General features: G+C 37.4%; 1 protein-coding gene across 2 annotated transcripts in view; it reads left to right on the forward strand.

Moving 5' to 3' along the window:
- Nucleotides 1–228: 228 nt before the first annotated feature.
- PRMT9 (protein arginine methyltransferase 9) overlaps nt 229–25156 on the forward strand; it is a 40693-nt gene continuing 15765 nt past the window's right edge. Inside the window, exons 1-10 of one of the 2 annotated variants that reach the window (XM_087437557.1) lie at nt 229–620; nt 2994–3142; nt 4202–4438; nt 5466–5633; nt 8029–8131; nt 9038–9144; nt 11743–11935; nt 19791–19974; nt 21707–22424; nt 22611–23934. In XM_087437557.1, the coding sequence (XP_087293683.1) occupies nt 432–620; nt 2994–3142; nt 4202–4438; nt 5466–5633; nt 8029–8131; nt 9038–9144; nt 11743–11935; nt 19791–19974; nt 21707–22424; nt 22611–22668 (2106 nt within the window). In that variant the 5' untranslated portion in view covers nt 229–431 and the 3' untranslated portion in view covers nt 22669–23934. Of the gene's footprint in view, nt 621–2993; nt 3143–4201; nt 4439–5465; nt 5634–8028; nt 8132–9037; nt 9145–11742; nt 11936–19790; nt 19975–21706; nt 22425–22610; nt 23935–25156 lie in introns of those variants that run through there. The other variant, XM_004420898.3, reaches the window with a different exon arrangement.

The following is a 25156-nucleotide window of genomic DNA, read 5'->3' on the forward strand; positions in this document are numbered from 1 at the left end:
CTGGAAGGCCAGGGAAGAAGACAGAAACGTCTGACTCCTTCCGAGGTAAAAACACGGCCGCGACAGCTGAGGAGGCCCTTGGAGAAGGTCTCCGACGTCTACGCGCCTCTCCTCCAATGGGAGGGGGCGGGCCGCGACGTGCCCACGTCGGGCGCGCTGACGTGCGCGTGCGTGCGCCGCCGACCGGTACCCGTAGCTGAGGGGTGGTGCGTCGCGGTCTGTGGAGCCCGCCTGGCGGGGGAGGAGCTGGGGCTTCCGCCTGGCCGCGGTGGGCGCGCTCACCCGCGGCTGAGGGGTGCCTTTCCTGTGCGGGTTCTCGCGCTCTGGTTAGTCCCATGGAAGCGTAGCCCTCGAGACAGTTTTCTCGTTCCGTTTACCAAAGCATCTTCCCTCTGGTATACTAGCGCAGGTTTAGGGCGGTGACGCTGTGAATGCCGCACTCGCGAGCCAGGCCCCGCCGGGACGCCGGCAGGGGCGCCGGGACAGCCGGACGGAACGAGCTGGTGTCGCGGTCCCTGCAGAGCGCAGAGCACTGCTTGGGCGCCCAGGACTTCGGCACCGCCTATGCCCACTACCTCCTCGTGCTCAGCCTGGCGCCGGAGCTGAACGACGATGTGAAGGTAAGGGGGCCCTTCATGCCCCCACTTGCTGGCAGAGCTTCCGCTCTTCTCGTTAAAAGATTAGATAAATCAGTATGTTGGGAGAGGGGGGCTAAGGTGAATGGCCGGTGGTTGCTATTAATATTTTCTGTTCCCCCTTCACTCCTTTCTTTTGTTCATACCCGCAACCGCCCATCAAAAAATCCTGTCGGCTCCACCTTCGAAATAGATCCAGAATCTTATCACTTCTCACCACCTTCCCCTTTACTACCCTGGTTCAAGCCTCGGTCATCCCCTGCCGACTGGTGCAGTAGGCTCTTAACGAGGCTTTCTCCTGAAGTCTATCTCAACGCAGCCAGTATGAGCATTTCATAACAAAAGTCAAATGATGTCACTTCTCTATTTCAAAACTTTCATTTCATTCAAAGTTCCAAAGGCCATATTGCAAATGAGGCCTCAGGTGATCTTCTCTCTCCTCCTATGTCTAATTCTAGCATGTCCCTGCCTCAGGGCCTTGACACTTGTCTCTACTGTATGTGGAAAGAATCTTGTGGTTTCTGTAGTTGAATCAAGTTTGCAATTAGCCTGAAATAATCATTTGATGATGCATTCTTTAAGCTTCAGTTGTTGGATTATTTGTGACAGTTGTTCTGATGAAATGCTGTACATTTTTTTCAAGTTATTTTAGAATCTAAATTTCAAAAAATGATTTAACTTAATTTTGCATTCAGTTTTCAGCCCCCATCTACTTCAGTTTATTACATCCTGGATTTCTCAACCTCAGGACACTTTGGATGGGATAATTTGGTTTATTACATCCAGGGTTTCTCAACCTCAGGAGGTCTGTCCTGTGCATTGTAGGATGTTTAACAGCATCGCTGACCTCTGCTCACTAGATGTCAGTAGCATGTAGACGTTTGTAGTTCACATACATTTAGTGTAAATTTCAGGACCAGCTGGCCACAAGGAGGAGAAGGTGCTGTGTTGAGATGCAGTTTGCTCTTCTAGGTAGGCAGCACTAGAATCAACCCAAGTGCTAGTTCTTCAATTCTTTCTTCCTTAGTTTCCTCTTCTGTAAACAGGGACAGTAACTTTCTTGTAGATATTTAGTGTATATTGAAAGTATATCTAAAGTTCATATTTCAATGCCTGGCCTTTAGTAGGGTTCAGTAACTAGTTCTGTTTCCTGCAGAGCAAAGTCCATATTTCTTTGCATGGGCCTTTGCAAAAGATCTCTTGAGTCTTATTTCTTGCTGCTCCCTCTACTCTTCATGCCTATGCTTCAGCCACACCAAGCTGCTTACCTGTAGACCCCCTGATCCATTTCTTAAGTTTGTGCTTTTTTCCCTCACACTCTGGAATCTTCTTCATTATTCTTGTCTTTCTAGTAAACTCCATCAAGATTCAGTTTCAGGTATCAACTCTTGTATAAAATATGTGAAGATGATATAAAATGTGTTCATGACAAAGCTGCAATGGCTAAAGCCTTCTGTCTCTTCGCTGTGTTGCAGTGTGGAGCATGACTGGAGGGAGGTGAGATTGGAGCTAGAGTGACCGTGGGAAGGCTATTGCTGTAGTCCAGAAGGTGGTTACAAGGGTCAGATTATGTTGTAACAGTGGGGATGGAGAGGAGGTGACAGATTTAAACGTATTGAGAGAGAATTAGCTGGGTTTGAAACTAATTGTATTGGAGTTAAGGTAGCATTATAAAGGTGATTTGTGGTTTGAGGTTGGATTGTACCTCCTGTGTGAGAAGAATAGGATGGGTTCAGTTTAGAGCATTTGGAATTTTTTTCAAAATTGTGTGTTAAATTTCTCTGTACAAGGCCTCTGTGAGGATAGGAACAAGATTTATGTTGTTCATTGCTGTTGTTCGCACATTGCTTATTTAGGAAATATTTGAGTTGAGCTGAATTTGGGATAGCTGAGTGTGCAATCCTTGGTTGAGATGACTAATAGGCAGTTGTATCTGTGAGTCTGAGGTTCTGAAGAGAGGGCCTGGATTGGAGATGTAGATGTAGCATCCATCAACATAGGTGATAATTAATACATTGGGGATGGATGAGAAAAGAGAAGAGGGCCAAGGGCAAACTCTTAAAACATAGGAGCCCACAAAAAAGAGGTCGGTGGAGTATGTGATATGACAACTAAAAACAGAGAGTTTAGAGAGTGGTCAAACTGTCTAGTTCTGCATGTTATTGCAATGTAGGTGGTGAAATCTATTCATTTATGCATTTGGTTATTTAGCAAACAGTGCCTGCTAAAGCTGAATAAAACTTAATGTGATCATTTAATAATAGTTAAGTTCTATTCTCTGTGTAATCTTCAACCAGTGTTGTATAGTCTTTCATCATTTATGTAACTGACTGATTTACTGTTTTCTCTTTTGTAAAGGAAACTTTTCAGTATACACTCTTCAGATGGGCTGAAGAGCTTGATTCTCTCAATCGAACACAAGACTTACTTGGTTGCTATGAGCAAGCCTTGGAACTGTTTCCTGATGATGAAGTGATTTGCAATAGTATGGGGGAGCATCTCTTCAGGTGTGTAGTGATTTCAGTATTACTTGTTAAGAATTATTCTGTATCACAGAGAATAGGTTGGTGATTAGATATTTTTAAAAAGGGGAGAGAAGTTCCTCATCATAGAAAGTTTGAGAAGGACTGTTCTAGATGGTTTGATAGTGTTTTCCCATCTTTTTTTTTTTTTTGTGAGCAAGATTAGCCCTGAGCTAACATCTCTTGCCAATCCTCTTCTTTTTGCTGAGGAAGATTGGCCCTGGGCTACCATACGTGCCCATCTGCCTCTACTTTTTATGTGAGATGCCTGCCACAGCATGGCTTGATAAGTTGTGCGTAGGTCCACGCCTGAGATCCAAACCTGCGAACCCTGAGCTGCCAAAGCAGAGCACGAGAACTTAACCGCTGTGCCAGAGGGCTGGCCACCCCCACCACCCTGCCGTCTTTTATTGTTGGTTTGCTCACATCTAATTCAGTAGCAGTTTTTTGGGTGACTCGTCTTTGATTTTTTCCAAAGCATTTAGCTTAGTGTCCTTAGAAACAATAGCTCTTTTTGCAGTCATATATATTTAGTTTCTGTAATGTTTAATTAAAATATGTAATTAACAATAACAAGGACAACTGGTGTAAACTGATCTGGCAGAATGTACAGCTGACTCTTGATGACCATTCACTCAGTTGTTGAGAGAAAAGGTATGTAGTCACACCAGAGAGGAGCCTACTAGCCATCAGCATTAGTATGTTTCACAGAGGGGATGGTTTTTAGAAAGCACTAGTGTTCTAATGAGTTGGTTAAATGGAGGATGACTCCGAGAGCTTCCACGAAACTTTAGTACAATAGTAATTAATAGTCAAGTACTTCTTAGTGTCTTGGAATGCATAAGTATAACAGGGGTTCAGAAAAGAAAGCAGTAATTGAGGTTTGCAGTCCATGTAGAAGGCTTCCCAAAGGAGATGGCGCTTGGGTTGGGTAGGATTTGGGGTGCTGGTGAGGCATTGTCAGGCCAGATGAGCAGCATGAACAAAGGCGCTGTAATTGATAGCATATAGTTGAATATTTTGTCTGTCATTTTTTTACTCCAGGATGGGATTTAGAGATGAAGCAGCTGGGTATTTTCATAAAGCAGTGAAGCTAAACCCTGATTTCAATGATGCCAAGGAGAATTTTTATCGTGTTGCAAACTGGTTGGTGGAACGCTGGCACTTTATTATGCTTAATGACACCAAAAGGAATACGATTTATAATGCAGCAATTCAAAAGGCTGTTTGTTTGGGGTCTAAAAGTGTCTTGGACATTGGAGCAGGAACTGGAATATTAAGGTTTGTGGTAATTGTGTTTTAATTATATATGTGTGTATACTGATGTGCATTAAAGATTTTACCAAATACGGAAAATTTAGCAGTGGAATTCAAATAGAGTTTATTTCTCATAATCTTATTATGATTATTCATGCAACTATTATTATTGTATTTTTCACTGTAACTTTTATCGGGAACTGGACATAACTACTAAGAAAAATTGGGGGTTATTGAAATTTTGAGTAATAAATTTTAAGAGTACTTTTTGCGTTAACATTCTGGTTGACAACATCTGGTTGTCTAAGTTAAAGCCTATTAGTGTTGTTATTCTTGCCAATTGTGTCTTCTTAATAGGGTAGATGTCATGACTTATTGTATGATTTGTTTCATGACAAGAATACTAGTTCATTTTTTTTTTTGTGAGGAAGATCAGCCCTGAGCTAACATCCATGCTAATCCTCCTCTTTTTGCTGAGGAAGACCGGCTCTGAGCTAACATCCATTGCCAATCCTCCTCTTTTTTTTCCCCAAAGCCCCAGTAGATAGTTGTATGTCATAGTTGCACACCCTTCTAGTTGCTGTATGTGGGATCGGCCTCAGCATGGCTGGAGCAGCAGAGTGCACGCACTTAACCGCTAAGCCATGGGCTGGCCTGAATACTAGTTCATGTTTTACACGGAATGAATAATGATTGTATTCGTTAAAGAATAAAAGGAGGGGCCGGCCCAATGGCGCAAGGGGTTAAGTGCTCCAATGAGGCGGCCCGGGGTTCGCTGGTTCTGATCCCCTGCTTGCACTGACGGACCACTTGTCAAGCCATGCTGTGACAGCGTCCCATATAAAGTGGAGGAAGATGGGCATGAATGTTAGCCCATCTTCCTCAGCAAAAAGAGGAGGATTGGCAGATGTTAGCTCAGGGCCGATCTTCCTCACACACACACACAAAAAGAATAAAAGGAGAACCATGTTTAAGCATCATAATTCCATTAAAATTTGAAAAAATGCAGTGGGTTATTTTTTTCTTGATGGAGCACTTTTTCCTCTTTTAGCATGTTTGCTAAAAAAGCTGGAGCGCACTCGGTGTATGCCTGTGAGTTATCCAAGACCATGTATGAACTTGCCTGTGATGTAGTGGCAGCAAACAAGATGGAAGCAGGGATCAAACTCTTACATATGAAGTCACTTGACATTGAAATTCCAAAACACATTCCTGAAAGGTATTATAATGTAAACTAATTTTAGTGTTTATAGTCCACTATTTTATTTTTTAAAAATTAAGATATTCACATTTGTAGCTTCTACTCCAGACAGAAATGCTAAAGCCCATATATTGTAATGATATTGATTTAGGATAGTTTAGCATAAGACAGATTTTCATAATAAGGTAATATTCTTGATAAAAAATATTTAAAGATCTTGAGAAAAATTTGTGGCAAGGGATTTAATAAACTTGGCCTTTAGCAAGTTACTTTACCTTTGTTAATTTTAGTGTTCTAGTTGTAAAAATGGCTAATACTTCTTATGTGATCAATAACTTAAAAAATTGTAGTTAAAAATAATACATGAATAGATCAGCCTTGATGGACTTATATAACATTTTGCATTAATATCTTTGGCTAAAATGAAAGCTGTGAAAGTGTCAGCTGTCAATGTATTTTGGCCTGGGCTTTTTAAATGCTTTGAATATTATCTTGTACGTCTTGGCTTGTTAGTATGTTATCTCACTTTGATCCATATCACAAGGGTGATGGAATTTTAGAGCTAGAAGGGATTTAAAAATCATCTGGTCCAGCACTATCATTTTAGAGACAGAGTTTTCTCTATGTAGCACGCACTTTACTGCCTCTCTTGGGTAGTCTATCTTCTCATCTTAAATTCAGTTTATGTTGACAGAGGACTTTTTAATACTCTGTTGTCATTTGGATTATCATTTTAAAAAGTCTTCTTCCATATATATATAATAATATTTATATTTGCATAATACTTATACTTTTCAGTGGTCTCTACATTTTTTCTCATGCAAGAAGCCCTATTAAATTGTTGAGGCAGATATTATACCCATTTTATAGATATAAACAGTATCCTGAATTGTCTTAGTCTTTTCAGGCTGCCCTAACAAAATACCACAGACTAGGGGACTTAAACAACAGACATTTATTTTTCTCACAGTTCTGGAGGCTAGAAGTCCATGATAAGAGTGCTGGCAAGTTTGGTTTCTGGTGAGTGGTCTCTTCCTAGCTTACAGATGGCCACCTTCCTGCTGTGTCCTCACATGGCATTTCCTTTGTGCATGTGAGGAGAGAGAGAGAGATCGAAGGTGTCTCTTACACTTTTGTAAGGACACTGGCTCTGGCAGATTAGGGCCCCACCCTTATGACCTCATTTAACCTTAATTACCTTCTAAAAAACCTATCTCCAAGTATAGTCACCTTGGGAGTTAGGGTTTCAACATGTGAATTTTGTTGGCACACAATTCAGACCATAACATGAATCAAAGTTACTTTAATTTCATCTGCATTTTTCTCACGGATAGTATTGTAGAAGGATCTACTGGCTTTGAATCAGGAGATATGGATTCCAGTACAGACTCTGTTATTAATTTATTTTGACCTTCAGCAAATTTAGAGACTTACGGTGTTGGACTAGATGATTTCAGAGATACCTTACACATTATAAATATATGCAATCATAGATATTGAAAATTTTGTGTTATGTGTACATATATATATGTAAAACAAATATAACTATATATATTTGTTAAATAGATATATACTTTTGGGTTTAGGCACTGTGGGGAGTACCAAGGTTGTTTCTGTCCTCAAGGCATCTATAATCTAGATAGGAAGATAAGGAATATTCATGAAACTTCTATCTTCTAACTACACAAATGAATGATACTGCCAATAAGTGCTAAAGAAGTTCAGAGAAGGTAGAAATTATTTTGGTGTTTCTTTGAGTAAAATTTTCCGGAAAGAAAGAACAGACAGAAGATTAAAGCTCTGTGGACTAGGCTTTCGTGAAAATTCACCGTTAGGTAGTGGGTAAAGCAAGAGAAGCAACGGGAGAGGCACAATCAACATGTAAGAGGTAAACATGGATAATGAGGACAGAGAAAGGATTTTGAGAGGGAAGCCTTCTCACCTGCATTAAATGTTATTTGCAGATCAAGGAAAATGAGAACTGAGAAAGATTACTCATTTTGTTAAGTAGAGGAATCGTTGGTGGTAGAGTATTTTTATATAGAGTGTTGGGGATAGAAGTACAATTACTCAGCATTAAAGGGGGGGACTGGTAAAGATAATGGGTTTGAACCACTTTTAAGGATTTAGGCAATGAAAAAATAGCCTGATGAGGCAGCAGGGTGAAGTGAAGTTTGTGTGTGTCCTCCCCCCACCCCCCACGAGAAGGTGGCCATTGGAGAACAGAGGAGCCTGAGGAACATTAGAGTCAAGTTCCTCAAGATTCAAGGATAGATATTAAGAACGAAATGTATTAGAAAACTTTATATATGGACTGTTTCTATAATATACTCTTCTTTCTCTCAGCTTTGACATCTTTATATAAATAGTATGATATTTTACTTACATATATCTTTAAAAAATCATTCTATAGAGTGTCCCTAGTTGTAACAGAAACTGTCGATGCAGGTTTATTTGGAGAAGGAATTGTGGAGAGTTTGATTCATGCATGGGAGCATTTACTTTTGCAGCCAAAGGTAAGCAGCATGAAAACACCTAAATTTGATTAAGAATTCATTATTTCAACAGATATTTATTGAGCCCCTAGCATATTTGCAAAGCAGTATGAAATACATCCCACTGTCAAGGTACATAGTTTATAGTTGGAAAGAAATCTGTGCAAAAAAAACATTTAATAACATAATGCAGTGTATACTTGTGTGCCCAGATGGGGTATACAGGCAAAAAATAACTCCAAGAAGGAAGATAGGAATTGAGGTTACATTGTGGAGGGACTGACTGGGAATTCTTGAGTAGGGTTGAGAAAGGGAAATACTTTCAGTCTCATAGCCCTTACTGCTTTGAATTTTGGCAAATTATCAAAAGGGAGTGTAGTGATAACTGGCTTGATGTGGTTTTAAGGTACCAGTTGAACTCAGTCTTCTGATTGGACAGGACAAACTCTTATGATTGCCAAATTACATTTTGCGTTGAAATCTCTATGATGACTCATAACCTGTGGATTTGGTTTATATAATATGTATTATGAATGAAAGGATTTTAACATGTAGTAAGAATTCACTACTTAGAGAATGATGTGGATTTAAAATAGCTAATTAAAGGTTGAGAAGAAGAAGAACAGTTTGTTTTTCAAGTAGGTGATGGTGGTTTTGGCTTCTCGAAAAAAGTCATACTCAATAGTCTTTTGTTGTATGCAGACTTATAGCCCTCCCCTTCCTGTTTATAGTATTAAAAAAAAGAGTACACACACAGAGACACACACAAAGCAATGAAAATAAAAGAAACTATTTAAAAAAATCCTTAACCTGCTTATCCTTACCTATTTTTTTAAGTTTTTTTCTTATTAATTTTCATAGCTTGTCATCATATACACATGTATTTGTATACATGTAACTGAATATAATTTTTTGTTATATTTTTAGACCAAAGCTGAAAATGGTAATTATGAAAAGTATGGGAAAGTTATACCAGCAAGTGCTGTTATATTTGGGATGGCAGTAGAATGTGCAGAGATAAGAAGACATCATAGGTAAGTTATTATTTAAATAGTAAATATTAGAAAATAGTAATTTTAGGGAGTAGACTGTACTTTGGAGATTATTTAGTGACTGTTTACTTGGTGAGAGTTTGTAGTTTTCTGACCTTTAAATTTGTGATATTTATTCCAGTCTTAATTTTTTTTTTGCCTTTTCTTTTTTTACTTTCTTTTAAAATGGAACTGGAGGATTAAAATCAGCTTTCAATTTTTTAGTGGAAAATTAATTTTAATGCAATTTAGTATCCTTTTGATGTGTGGTAGATTCATGTAGAAAAATGTTTTAAGTTCAGGCTGATTTTAGATGAAAGTGAAATTAAAATGTCCTATGTGAAAATAATTTTAGTTTTAATTTATTTCTCCCATTTCCCTTTTCTTAATAACTTTATTGATATTATAAAGTTTTATGGTTGGGAGGGATAAATTTTAGGACTTTTCTACCCTTGAGTTTCTGAGATTACTTGTCAAATATGATACAGATAAAAATGTGATATTAAATTTTTTAGTTATACAAGCTTCTTGGTTATATTTTTTTCTTGAACATTAATGAAAGTTTTATTTTGATAAAATAATGATCTCTGTTTTGTTAGGACTTTTTAAGGAGGCCCCCCCCTTCCAATAACTTAATAATAGTAAATGTAATATGTAAATATTTTAAGAAATACTAATGAGTAAAAGGAGAAAATAAAAATCATCCTAAACTCCACACCAGTAGATACCTACTGTTCATCTTTGTTGTAGATTCTTCCTTACACTTTTCTATGCCTATTACAGAGTGATAAGTAAAAATGTTTAATAATTGGTAGGGCATAGGGCACCAATCAAACAGAAGTGGCCTTAATCAGCAGATTGGCTGAATTAGAGTGCCTGAATGTCAGCTGATTGAATGTCAGCTCTGTGTAAGTAAATGTGTGTGTGTGTAAATTTAATTTTGTTTCAGAAGTATCAGTAAATATATTTGCTCTTTCTTTGTGAGCCTCTTTGTATTACTAGATTTACTTAATGACTTTTTAAAGTCAATTTCTTAGTGTTGTAGTTCTCAGAGTTTAGAATTTTTAGGTTGCTTCCCCTTTTCTGCTTTGAAGAACAAGGATAAATATCTCTGTACTTAGATCTTTGTGTACTTGTCTTTATTATTTTCTTAGGCTAAATTCTTTAATAAAGAATTACTGAGTTAAAGAGTATGTACATTTTTCAGGCTACAGACACTACTGAATTGCCCACCAGAAAAGCTAGCTTGTATGTTGTTGAGATTTATTGCTGTAACATAATTCCAGACTCCTAGCCCTCAGTAGTTTCTCTTTATATTTTATAGGAAAATCACTAAAATTATTTGCCTAAGCTAAATAGAAATTAAGTGACTGGTATCTACCACTTTGAAAAAGGATTTCTTCATCATTGATTGATTTATATAGCAAATGAGTGTCTACTGTACAACAGAAGTACCAGAGGAGCTTTAGTAAAAATAAAAATGCTATACATTTTGTTTGAGTAGGTCTGGGTGAGTGAGGCCCAGTATCTATTTTTCACAAAGCTCAGTAGTGTGGGTTGAAGACGATAAAGAAAGGTGCTGAAAAAAGATATAGATGAGTGCTACTGTTTTAGCTGGGAGAAACATATATAAACATAAACCATTATTATAAAAATTACCATTTGGTCAGTTAGATTTTATGCTCATTTTGACAAGCAAATGTTTTAAGAATAACCAAGAAAACTGTGAAACTTGCCTTATTGAAAATAAAAACCTAGAAATAAAAAGCAGTGATATATTGATGCAGAAACAGAAAAATAGATCAGTGGAACACAATAAAGAATCTAGATACAGACTTTTGAATTTATAGAGATTTAGTATATGATACAGGTGTGATGTTTCAGATCAGTGGAGAAAGGATAAACTATTCAGTAAATGGAGATAGTATACTTCATTTGGGGAGAAAAGTTAGATCCTTACTTTTAATTCCAGATAAATTAAATATCTAAGTAAAAAAATCTGTTAAGTGATGAAGGCTTTCCAAAGCAAAACACAGGGTAGGGTCTAGAAGCCATGAAAGATTGACACATTCTACCACATTGAAAAAAAATTTGAAAAAAATTTGTCTGGTGAAAGATAGTAAGATAAAAGGCAGGTGACAAACAGATAAAAATGTGCAACTTTTACAACAAAGCCTAACTATATTGTGTAATTGTTAATCAGAGAAATGGAAATTAAATCAATGGGATAACATTTTTTAGCTGTTTATATTAGCAAACATTAAAAATGATTGATAATATCCTATCTTCTCAGGATAGGTGTGGGAAAAATTTATACCCTGTTGGTGCAACATTTTAGTAGTAGTTCAATTTGGCGTTATCTAATGAAACTAAATTTGTATAGTTCTTGATCTGGCATTTCCACTTCTGGTAATCAGTCTATCCTGATAAATATACATGTGTGCAGTGATATGTATACGAGGATGCTTACTATAACACTGTTATTGGAAGGACCAAAACAAAAAACTATCTGAATGTTTATTAATAAGAAAATACTTCAATAAATTTTGATTTAAAAAACCCATCTTTCTCCTTTCCCCCTTTTATTTCCCCTTTCACCAGGGTGGGTATTAAGGACATTGCTGGGATCTGTTTGCCAACAAATGTGAAATTTCAGAGTCCAGCTTATTCTTCTGTAGATACTGAAGAAACAATTGAACCTTATACAACTGAAAAGATGAGTCGAGTCCCTGGGGGATATTTGGCTTTGACGGAGTGCTTTGAAATTATGACAGTAGATTTCAACAATCTTCAGGTAAAAAGAAAAAGTTCGATTACTGTTTTTGAGCGTTAGACTTCATGCATTGTTTAAAATAATTCATAGGACAGTTTTTATGAGTTTTAATGAGTTTGCTTGGGATTCCACTTATTGTATATATATATGTGTGTGTGTATATTATATATACATTATATATATTATATATAATATATATACATTATATGTATTATATATAATATATATACATTATATGTATTATATATAATATATACATGATGGTTAAACAGTAACCAGAATTCCCTCTTGAAATTATTCACTTACTTTAAATACAGAGAAAAAAAGTCCCCAGCATTTGTTGGGAATGTATGTGCCACGTACTTTTACATGTGTCCTTAGGTTGGTTTTATGAGTGTTGCAATACGGATATAATTATCCTTGTGCCTTACAGGTGAGGAAACTGTTGTTTACATTTATTTCCCCCAAATTATGCAGCATGTGGATACAGGAGTTCTAACCCATATCTTTCTGACTTTTCTCTATGTCATGCTGCCCTTTCAGATTAACAATCTGAAACAATTAACAGTATTCCTTGAAATGAACAATAATCCAGATCTCTAGATTGTGTGTGTATTAGGGTGACCACCCATTCTCAGTTTGCCCAGCACTAGGGGGTTCCTGAGATACGGGACTTTCAGTTTTAAAACTGGGACAGTCTTGGGCAAACCAGGACAACTTGATCACGCTACTGTATCTGTGTGTGGGTGGTGGGAGGATATGCTGTACAAAGGAAGTGCCAAAAGAAATCGAGAAAGGTTACATAGAATCCTTCTCTGGAAATCTTTAAGTAAAGTTAAGTGTTCAAATACATGAGTTTTTTAGATGAAATCTGCCTGGGGTTAGAAGACTTTGTGAGGGTCGTTTTAGCCTAAGATATTTATAATTTAATAGAAGCTTTCTCTTACTAATTGTTACTAGGCTTTTCTTCAGATGGTCTGGAGCTAAATTAACAATTTGGCATTGCTTACTGAGGCTTAGCTTCAAGAGCATTTCTTTTCTTATATAACTTTCTACTAGGGAACAACATGGTTATAGCTGCTGAATACCTCAAAGCTATCTTTTTATTATTATTTATTTTTTTATTGATGTTTTAATAGTTTATAACATTGTGAAATTTTGGGTTGTACATTTTTGTTTGTCCATCATCATATATATGTCTCCCTTCACCCCTTGTGCCCACCCCCGACCCCCATTGCCCCTGGTGACCACAATACTGTTTTCTCTGTCCATGTGATGGTTTGTATTCCACATATGAGTGAGATCATACAGTGTTTGTCTTTCTCTTTCTGGCTTATTTCACTTAACATAATACCCTCCAGTCCCATCCATGTTGTTGCAAATGGGACGATTTTGTCTTTTTTTATGGTTGAGTAGTATTCCGTTGTATGTATATACCACATCTTCTTGATCCAATCATCAGTCCAGGGACACTTGGGTTGCTTCCACTTCTTGGCTATAGTGAATAATGCTGCAGTGAACATAGGGGTGCATAAGCCTCTTTGGATTGTTGATTTCAGGTTCGATGGATAGATTCCCAGTAGTGGGATAGCTGGATCATAGGGTATTTCTATTTTTAATTCTTTGAGGAATCTCCATACCGTTTTCCATAGAGGCTGCACCAGTTTGCATTCCCACCAGCTGTGTATGAGGGTTCCTGTTTCTCCACATCCTCTCCAACATTTGTTGTTTTTTGTCTTGGTGATTATAGCCATTCTAACGGGCTTGAGGTGATATCTTAGTGTTATTTTGATTTGCATTTCCCTGATGATTAGTGATGTTGAACATCTTTTCATGTGCCTATTGGCCATCTGTTTATCTTCTTTGGAGAAGTGTCTGCTCATTTCCTCTGCCCATTTTTTGACTGGTTGTTTGTTTTTGGTTGTTCAGTTATGTGAGTCCTTTATATATTATGGAGATTAACCCCTTGTCAGATACATGTTTTGCAAATATTTTCTCCCAGCTGGTGGGTTGTCTGTTCATCTTGGTTCTGGTTTCATTTGTCTTGTAGAAGCTCTTTAATCTGATAAAGTCCCACTTGCTTGTTTTTTCTTTGGTTTCCCTAGTCTGGGTAGGCATGTCATCTGAAAAGATTCCTTTGTGACCAGTGTCAAATAGTGTGTTGCCTATATTTTCTTGTATGAGTTTTATAGTTTCAGGTCTCACCTTCAGGTCTTTGATCCATTTTGAGTTAATATTTGTGAATGGCGATAGCAGATGGTCCACTTTCATTCTTTTGCATGTGGCTGTCCAGTTTTCCCAACACTATTTATTGAAGAGACTTTCCTTTCTCCATTGTATGTTCTTAGCTCCATTGTCGAAAATTAGCTGTCCATATATGTGTGGTTTTATTTCTGGGCTTTCAATTCTGTTCCATTGATCTGTGTGTCTGTTTTTGTACCGGTACTATGCTGTTTTGATTACTATTGCTTTGTAGTATGTTTTGAAGTCAGGGATTGTGATGCCTCCAGCTTTGTTCTTTTTTCTTAGGATTGCTTTAGCTATTTGGGGTCTTTTGTTGCCCCATATGAATTTTAGTATTCTTTTTTCTATTTCCGTGAAGAATGTCATTGGGATTCTGATTGGGATTGCATTGAATCTGTAGATTGCTTTAGGTAATATAGACATTTTAACTATGTTTATTCTTCCAATCCATGTGCATGGGATGTCTTTCCATTTCTTTATGTCACTGTCAATTTCTTTCAGTAATGTCTTGTAGTTTTCATTGTATAGGTCTTTCACCTCCTTGGTAAGATTTATTCCTAGATATTTTATTCTTTTTGATGCAATTGTAAATGGTATTATCTTTTTGAGCTCTCTTTCTGTTAGTTCGTTATTAGCATACAGAAATGCAACTGATTTTTGTAGATTGATTTTGTACCCTGCGACTTTGCTGTAGTTGTTGATTATTTCTAATAGTTTTCCAGTGGATTCTTTAGGGTTTTCTATATATAAAATCATGTTGTCTGCAAATACTGAGAGTTTAACTTCTTCGTTGCCTATTTGGATTCCTTTTATCCCTTTTTCTTGCGTAATTGCTCTGGCCAAAACCTCCAGTACTATGTTGAATAAGAGTGGTGAGAGTGGGCAGCCTTGTCTCTTTCAGCCTTTCCCTGTTGAGTATGATGTTTGCTGTGGGCTTGTCATAAATAGCCTTTATTATGTTGAGGTACTTTCCTTCTATACCCATTTTGTTGAGAGTTTTTATCATAAGTGGATGTTGTATCTTGTCAAATGCCTTCTCTGCGTCTATTGAGATGACCATGTGGTTTTTATTCTTTGTTTTGTTGATGTGGTGTATCACATTGATTGATTTGCGGATGTTGAACCATCCCTGCGTCCCTGGTATAAATCCCACTTGATCATGGTGTATGATCTTTTTAATGTATTGCTGTATTCGGTTTGCCAATATTTTGTTGAGGATTTCTGCATCTATGTTCATCAGCGATATTGGCCTGTAATTTTCCTTCTTTGTATTGTCTTTGTCTGGCTTTGGTATCAGGGTGATGTTGGCCCCGTAGAATGAGTTAGGAAGTGTTCCATCTTCCTCTATTTTTTGGAATAGTTTGAGAAGGATGGGTATTAAATCTTCTTTGAATGTTTGGTAAAATTTACCGGAGAAGCCGTCTGGTCCTGGACTTTTATTTTTTGGGAGGTTTTTGATTACTATTTCAATCTCTTTACTTGTGATTGGTCTATTCAGATTCTCCATTTCTTCTTGGTTCAGTTTTGGGAGGTTGTATGAGTCTAAGAATTTATCCATTTCTTCTAGATTGTCCAATTTGTTGGCATATAATTTCTCATAGTATTCTCTTATAATCCTTTGTATTTCCGTGGTATCCGTTGTAATTTCTCCTCTTTCATTTCTAATTTTATTTATTTGAGCCTTTTCTCTTTTTTTCTTTTTTTTTAATTTTTTTCCCCCAAGGCCCCAGTAGATAGTTGTATGTCATAGCTGCACATCCGTATAGTTGGTGTATGTGGGACGCGGCCTCAGCATGGCCGGACAAGCGGTGCATCAGTGCGCGCCCGGGATCCGAACTCGAGCCGCCAGCAGCGGAGTGTGCGCACTTAACCACTAAGCCACGGGGCCGGCCCTCTCTTTTTTTCTTAGTAAGTCTGGCTAAGGGTTTGTCAATTTTGTTTATCTTCTCAAAGAACCAACTCTTTGTTTCATTAATCCTTTCTACTGTTTTTTTGGTCTCAATTTCATTTATTTCTGCTCTGATTTTTATTATTTCTCTCCTTCTGCTGACTTTGGGCTTTGTTTGTTCTTCTTTTTCTAGTTCTGTTAGGTGTAATTTAAGGTTGCTTATTTGGGCTTTTTCTTGTTTATTAAGGTGGGCTTATATTGCTGTGAATTTCCCTTTCAGGACTGCTTTTGCTGCATCCCATATGATTTGATATGGCATATTTTCATTTTCATTTGTTTCCAGATATTTTTTATTTCTCTTATAATTTCATCAGTGATCCATTGGTTGTTCAGTAGCATGTTGTTTAATCTCCACATTTTTGTCACTTTCCTAGTATTTTTCTCGTGGTTGATTTCCAGTTTCATAGCGTTATGGTCTGAAAAGATGCTTGTTATGATTTCAATCTTCTTAAATTTATTGAGGCTTGCTTTGTTTCCCAACTTATGGTCTATCCTTGAGAATGTTCCATGCGCGCTTGAGAAGAATATGTAGTTAGCTGTTTTTGGATGGAGTGCTCTGTATATGTCTACCAGGTCCATCTCGTCCAGTTTTTCATTTAAGTCCACTGTTTCTTTATTGACTTTGTCTAGATGATCTATCCATTGGTGTAAGTTGGGTATTAATATCCCCTACTATTATTGTGTTGTTGTTAATGTCTCCTTTTAGGTTTGTTAATAGTTGCTTTATGTACTTTGGTGCTCCTATGTTGGGTGCGTATATATTTAGAAGTGATAAGTCTTCTTGGTGGAGTGTCCCTTTATCATTATATATTTCCCTTCTTTGTTTTTCTTAACCTGTTTTATCTTGAAGTCTACTTTGTCTGATATGAGTATGGCAACACCTGCTTTCTTTTGTTTGCCATTAGCTTGGAGTATTGTCTTCCATCCTTTCACTCTGAGCCTGTGCTTGTCTTTAGAGCTGAGATGTGTTTCCTGGAGGCAGCAAATTGTTGGGTCTTGCTTTTTAATACATCCTGCCACTCTGTGTTTTTTGATTGGAGAGTTCAATCCGTTTATATTTAGGGTAATTGTTGATATATGAGGGCTTAATGTTGCTGTTTTGTCACTTATTTTCCAGTTCTTTTGCATTTCCTTTGTTTCTTGTCCCATTTGTTTTGGACTGCTAATTCAGTTTGGTTGTTCTGTCTTATGACTCTTCTAGTTTTCTCTTTGTATATCATATGTGATTTTGTTTTGATTATTTGTTTAGTGGTTACTTTGAGGTTTGTATTAAAAATCTTGTGTATGAGATAGTCCATTATCTGATGGCCTCTTATTTCCTTATAGTAAGTCAATGCAATCTCTTTCCTCTTTCTCTTCTAAGTCATTCTGGTTATACCTTATTCTATCTTGTGTTGTGGGTGTGTGTTTACAGTGATGAGGTTATATTTATTTTTCATGATTTCCTTCCTTTGATCTTTGATTTTGGTATTTAAGTGGTTGCTAACCTATTCCGGTAAAGATCTACTATTTTTCTGATTTTATCTACCTATTTTTCTCTTTGCTCCAAGCTTTGTATTCTGTTTCTCTTCTTTTTTTCAGGCCTGAGGGCCTTCTTGAGTATTTCTTGTAGTGGGGATCTCGTGGCCATGAACTCCCTTAGCTTTTGTTTATCTGGGAAAGTTACTATTTCTCCATCATATTTGAAGGATATTTTTGCTGGATAGAGTATTCTTGGCTGAAAGTTTTGTCTTTCAGTATTTTGAATATATCATTCCAGTCTCTCCTAGCCTGTAAAGTTTCTGTTGAGAAATCCGCTGAGAGCCTGATGGGAGTTCCTTTGTATGTTATTTTTTGTTTTTGTATAGCTGCCCTTAATATTGTTTCTTTGTCATTGACTTTAGCCAGCCTTACCACTATATGTCGTGGAGTGGGCCTTTGCCTGTTGATGTATTTGCTTCACTTACTGGTATTTCCTGCTCCTTCCCCAGATTTGGGAAGTTGTCAGCTATTATTTCTTTGAATAGGCTCTCTGTTCCTCTTTCCCTCTCTTCTCCCTCAAGAATACCTATAATTCTTATGTTACATTTCCTAATCGAGTCAGATATTTCTCGGAGACTTTCTTCATTTCTTTTTAGTCTTAGTCTCTCCATTTCCATCTGGAGCATATCTGTATTCCTATCCTCTATAATGCTAATTCTTTCCTCCATATTGTCAGCTCTGTTCTTTAAAGATTCCAGATTCTCCTTTATCTCCTCCACTGTGTTCTTTATCTCCACCAGTACTGATTGGTTTTTCTTTATGATTTCAATGTCTTTTGTGAAGAAACTCCTTATCTTGTTGAGTTGTTTGTCTGTGTTATCTTGTAGTTCGTTGAGTTTTTTTATGATAGCTATTTTGAAATCTCTGTCATTTAGGTTATGGATTTCTGTGCCTTCAGGGTTGGTTTCTGGGTGGTTGTCATTTTCCTTCTGGTCTGGTGATTTCATGTACCTTTGCATTGTGGTTCCTGAATTCGCTTTGTTTTTCCTCATCCTGGAAATACCTGGTTGCAATTTCCACCCGCTGCCGCTGTGGTGGTGAAGGTCTGTGTAATCTCACCCGCCTCCGCTCTGCCCTGGCTGCTTGCTGCGATTGGCTGGCCGCTTGGTCTGGTCTGGTTGGCTGAGCTTCAGTGTCAGGCACGCGAGGAGGTGGGGGGCTCTCTCTTTTGCCCGCTGGATTCCTGATGTGGGGGGCTTCTTGCTCGCCCGTCGTTATCTGCTCTCCTGGGGTGCTCAGATGTTGATGGCACCCCTGTAGCAGTTCTGAGTCTTCTGTGTGGGACTTTCCCACTTACTGAGCTATGGTTTCTCCGCAGAGGGCCGCCCCTGCCCCCTCTCTGGGAGCTGAACTGACCCGGATCGCTGATCTGATGGGGAGGGAGAGGATTTCTCCTTACCTCTCCCCACTTCCTCTGGGGGCCCCAGTACATCCACTCTCAGATGTGTGGCAATGTGGATCTTTCCGATCTTCCTTTTTGCTGTCTAGGAGTCCATTGTTGGTCTGTGACTGTTCCTTTTGTTGTATCTTATCGGGGGAAGAGTTTATGGGAAAGCTCACTCCACCATGACGCTGACATGTCACTCTCCTTTTATTATTCGAAGCTTTTCTTAATGTTAATTTTTTTTGCCACAATTAAAAAAAAAGCACACCATATTAAGGCTTTAATTTTGAAAGTAATACCTGCCTGTTTAACACTTTCAAGTAATATGGAAGAGTAGAAAGGAAAAAGAAAATGTTTGTCCTCTTTTTTTAAATCTAGGCCCTTCTTTCCCCAGGTCACCAGTTTGAAGTGCATCTTTTCAGATTTGCTTTTCTATTCTATACAAACACCACACTCTTTTTTTTTCTTTTTTTTAAACAAAACAATCCCTGTTGCTTTGCCACTTGCCTTCTTCATTCAGCAGTGTATATCATGGGCTTCTTTCTATATCAGTAGTATGCGTCTGCCTCATTGTTTTTAATAGCTGTGTGGTATTCCTGTATAATAGATCAGAGCTTCCCATCCAGTGTGCCTTAAATGGTTATAGGTGTGCCAAGCATTGATCCCCCTAAAGCCACTGGCCAGGACTGAGAACTTAGAGAAATAGGAAGTGGTGCCATATTGGAGCATGCATATATTAAATGTATAAAATTCTCTCATTTCTTTTACTTTTTTGTCAGGAATTAAAAAGTCTTGCAACTAAAAAACCTGATAAAATTGGTGTTCCTGTTATTAAAGAAGGCATACTAGATGCTATTGTGGTTTGGTTTATACTCCAGCTCGATGATGAACACAGTTTATCCACAAGTCCTAGTGAGGAAACATGTTGGGAACAGGCTGTCTACCCTGTACATGATCTTGCAGGTACATTTTGTCTAATTTTTTTTGTTTGTTTTTTAAAATTTGTTGCTTTAATCCTCTAGGCATTTGAATCAGTGTCAAAAAAATTACTTTGAATATGAAGTTTCCAGTCAAGGGAGATTAGTTAAATCTTTCACATTTTTTCTTTTAAAGTAGTTTTAAGTAATTAATATATGTAGTTAAGAAGAGAGGCTAAAACACAACTCTGCTGCATATCACTCAAAAATATCTATCATTAAATCATTTCTTCAGCTCTGATAACTCTGGTTGTCAGTAGATAAGAGAAATACTAGTCCATTTTTTATGGAACGTAGTGGAAAAGTATTACTGTTAGTGCAGGAGTTCTTACTGCTTAGAGGATCTCATGGTGTCTGTGGAGCAGGTCATAGAAATGCACACACTCATGTAAGTACAAAATTTTGCAGTTTTAGAGTTCATGAATCCGTGGGTTTCTCTGCAGAAGTTCTATATTAAAGATATTTCTTGTATAGAATTTTTTTACCAGCAATTTGATTGTATAGTTCAATATAGTTTACAGCAATTGTATTACATTGAAAAATTCTGTCTTTTTAAAACTGAAAGGTAAAAAGTTTCTGTTTCCGTTTGGTCTGCTAATTAAGGGTCTAATTTGGCAAAGTCATTAAGTCGTGGAATCAGTATAGTGTTGTGGCTAGTATGGTGTTTTGGAGTCAGTCAGGTAGATTTTGGATTCAGATCTTGACTCTGCTACTTACTGACTCCCTGGCTGGCCTTGCTGGTTATTTCTCAGAGCTTTTGCTATGTGATGTATAAAAATGGGATGATGCTGCCTACCTTGCAGGATTGTTGTAGGGATTATTAGAGATAATGGGTGTTAAATGCCTTCCATAGCAACTGGCACTCAGTAAGTGACATTTTTTATTTGTGCTTATTTATTCTAACTCTCTTACAGTAACTTACACAGATGGGCCTTTTTTTTTTTTTTTAATCCTTCTTAGGGAAAGGACACTTTAAATGTTTCAACACAAGAATACCAATTTATATTTTCAGCTGGCTCTAGGGCTGATAAGGAATTATGATTACTTGTTTACATTTTAAAGTTTTACCAGGTGTGAGAGCTCATGGAAAAGAGCATGATATAGTCTTTATTGTAGGACTTAGTCCTTCCTTACATTTTGAAATTCCTAAACATGCAAGAGTGTCTAAATACTTACAATTAAGAAATAGTACTGATCAGGTTTTATTAAATGCTGCCTTGTTCTTTTGGAGATTTTTCTTAGAGAAAAGAATGTCTCTTTGAGCTAAAGTGAGATTTGGTATTGATCCCTGAATTTCATCTATCTTATTGTTGGCTTGGCTTCATTGCTGAAGAAGATTGAGAGTGCCCTGCCGCCCTTCCCCATCACCCCAGTTTAGGGGCATGATGATACCTAATGATTGCAGTAAAAGCACTGTAATACTGATAGTTAGGGTCCAGTAATGGAGCTCTTGAATCTCTCCATTATGCTATCAGTTAATTGAATCTTCAGACTTCACTTTTTCCGTAAGTAAAGCTGGAGATATTTTCCTAGTTTTTTATAGGAAATGTATAGGTAAATTCACCTAATTCTATTAAATGAATAGATGTAATCCTTCTTGTAGTGATTTAAAAAATAGAAAGTAGAATGGGAGGATGGAGATGTTTGTGTGATCCTCAGGCTTATAAACACTCATACTCATCAATTATAATTTTTTTTTTTCTTATTGTTTTATGAAGACTACTGGATAAAGCCTGGAGACCATGTGATGATGGATGTGTCTTGTCAAGATTATTACTTAAGAGTCCAGAGCATCAGTGTCTTCGGTTCGGAACATGAAATGGATGTTGCGAAAAGTTTTACCAAGAATAAAGACTTTCTCTCCTTAGGAAATGAGGCTGAACTCTGTAGTGCCCTGGCTAACCTTCAGACCAGTCAACCAGATGCTATAGAGCAGACATGTGTGTTGGAATCCACAGAAATTGCTTTGCTTAATAACATCCCATATCATGAAGCCTTTAAAGTGGCAATGAGGAAAGTGTTGTCTTCACTGACCCCAGAGAAACTGTGTCTGGCCATGGATACTCACTGTCAGAATAATGAGATGCGCTGTGGAAGTGGACAGAATAGTTCTGAACAGAGTGCTCCTGAACCTTTCTATGTGTTAGATGTGTCTGAAGGCTTCTCTATTCTGCCTATAATTGCTGGCACACTTGGGCAGGTTAAACCTTACAGTTCTGTGGAGAAAGACCAGCATCGTATCACTCTGGACCTCATATCTGAAACCAATCACTTTCCTAAAGAAACACTTGAGTTTTGGTTGAGACATGTGGAAGATGAATCTGCTGTGTTGCAAAGGCCAAAATCAGACAAGTTGTGGAGCATAATTATATTGGATGTCATTGAGCCATCTGGGCTCATTCAGCAGGAAATAATGGAAAAAGCTGCAATATCCAGGTAAAACACAATGTATAACTTGTTTGTTTGAGCTCAAACTTCACGTAAATTCCTTTAGTTCTTCAATGGCGTAACTGTACACACGAATCCAGATCAGTGTATGTTGCTCACGCATTGCATTTTAGGACCTATGACTTCATGCTTTTCTCTTTGTGTGCATGTCATTACTGATTTTTTCCCCTGAAGGACCCTCTGCAGATGTGAAGAAGAGAGCCTGCTTTGGGATTGGACTGCCTACGTGTAATACAAGGAATTAAGTAGAAATCTATATAAATACATAAGAAGACATTCAGGGTAAATAAGGAAAAATCAAATTTTATCTTTATGATATAAGAAATACCTATAAGAAACATATAGTATGCATTTGATGGTGTATTGGGAGAGCAGAGTGCTTCTTAGGAATAAGTCCGAGTCTTCTTGGGTCTTAAAATTTTTATTTTATAATACAGTTCTCTCCTTAAGGTATTTTTCCTTCAGTTTAGGTTGCTGGAGGTAAACTTGACCCTAATATTTAATATTGAAAGCAAATTTGGCTAAGCTTCGAAGTCCTTCAGTTGTGCTGTGGCTTCATGCCTTTCTCTTTGTGTGATATTTTCATATCTGAAAGATTTTCATATCTGAAAAGATGGCAATATTTAACATTTGGGGGCCCACATTCAGGTAAAATGCATGTGTTAATAGATTTTGAATTTTGTGGTGTAGGATCAGGGGCGGGAATGCGACCAGATTGCAATAGCAAAAGGCAAATTATCTGCTGAAGAAAAAAACATTTGACAAAACCAGGAAAAAAAGTATTTGCTTATATAGTTAATTTTATTTTAGGTTTCATATGCATTTTCTTTTGTTAACCAAACTTATCTCCTCTTTATGGGGTAACCAATAAAAATCACCACCATTTTTTTCTTTGAAACAATCTTGTATGTATCATGGGGGCCTACCCCATGGCTTAGTGGTTAAGTGCACGCGCTCGGCTACTGGCAGCCCGGGTTTGGATCCTGGGTGCACACCGACGCACCGCTTGTCCGGCCGTGCTGAGGCAGCGTCCCACATACAGCAACTAGAAAGATGTGAACTATGACATACAACTATCTACTGGGGCTTTGGGGAGAAAAAGGAGGAGGATTGGCAATAGATGTTAGCTCAGGGCTGGTCTTCCTCAGCAAAAGGAGGAGGTTTGGCATGGATGTTAGCTCAGGGCTGATCTTCCTCACACACACATACAAAAAAAAAATAAAACAATCTTGTACATATCATAAATTATGGGGATATAGAGGTTTGACATAAATATATATGTAAAGTTTTAAACAGATGTACTTATTAGAGTGTAGAACAAGGAACAGAAAGAGTTCAAATCTAGACTCAGATTTGTCACTGAATTCCTGGATTTGTTAAATTTTTTGTAAGTCACTTAGTATCTCTCATCCTTAATTTTCCTCTAGGGATGCTGGATTAGATGCCTTTGAAGGCATTTCAGCTCTGAATTTTTAACACAAATGAGGTTTGACTTATTTGGTAGAATCACTTTGGAAAGATATCTACTTACCTAATTGTTTATTTTATTTTTGGTTTTGATTTAATTCTTTCTCCAGTTTTTTTTCTTGTGGTAAAATGCACAATACATAAAATTTACCATCTTAAAGTGTACAGTTAAGTGGTATTACATACTTTCATAATGTTGTGTAACCATTGCCTCCAACCATCCCCATAACTCTTTTCATCTTGTAAAACTGAAACTCCATAACCCTTATACAATATACATATACTATAGACAACTTCCCACTCCACCCTCCCCCTAGTTGCTGGCAGCCACCATTCTACTCACTACTTCTATGAGTTTGACCACTCCTAAGTACCTTATATAACTGGAATTGTACAGTATTTGTTTTTTTGTGACTAGGTTATTTCAGTTAGCATAATGTCGTCAGGTTCATCCATGTTGTAGCATATGTCCACATTTCCTTCCTTTTTAAGACTGAATAATATTCCATTTTATGTATGTATTGTATTTTGCTGATCATTTATCAGCTGATGGACACTTAGGTTGCTTTCACATTTTAGCTGTTGTGAATAATGCTGCTATGAACATGGGTGTACAAATATCTCTTTCAGACCTTGCTTGCAGTTCTTTTGGGTATATTCACAGAAGTGGAATTGCTGGATCGTATGGTAATTCTAGTTTTAATTTTTTGAGGCACTGCCGTACTATTTTCTATAGCGACTGTACCATTTTACAGTCCCGCCAACAGTGCACAAGAGTTCCAATTTCTTCAGCTCCTAGACAACACTTGTTATTTTCTTTTCTTTTTTTTGATAATAGCTATCATACTGGGTGGGAGGTGATATCTCATTGTAGTTTTGATTTGCATTTCCCCAATAATTAGTGATATTGAGCTTCTTTTCGTGTGCTTACTGGCCGTTTGTATATCTTCTTTGGAGAAATGTCCATTCAAGTCCTTTGCTGATTTTTTAATTGGGTTGTTTTTTTGTTGTTGAGTTTTAGGAGTTCTTTATAAATTCTGGATATTAACCCCTTATTAGATATATGATTTGCAAATATTTTCTCCATTCTGTGGGTTGCCTTTTTACTTTGTTGATAGTGTCCTTTGATGTGCAGAAGTTTTTAATTTGGATGTAGTCCAATTTATGTTTTTTTACTTTCATTGCTTGTGCTTTTGGTGTCATATCCAAGAAGTCATTGCCAAATCCTATGTCATAAAGCTTTTCTCTTAGGT

This window comes from Ceratotherium simum, chromosome 12 (assembly GCF_057802395.1).
Source record: "Ceratotherium simum simum isolate JZ-2026a chromosome 12, ASM5780239v1, whole genome shotgun sequence".
Classification (NCBI taxonomy): domain Eukaryota; kingdom Metazoa; phylum Chordata; class Mammalia; order Perissodactyla; family Rhinocerotidae; genus Ceratotherium; species Ceratotherium simum.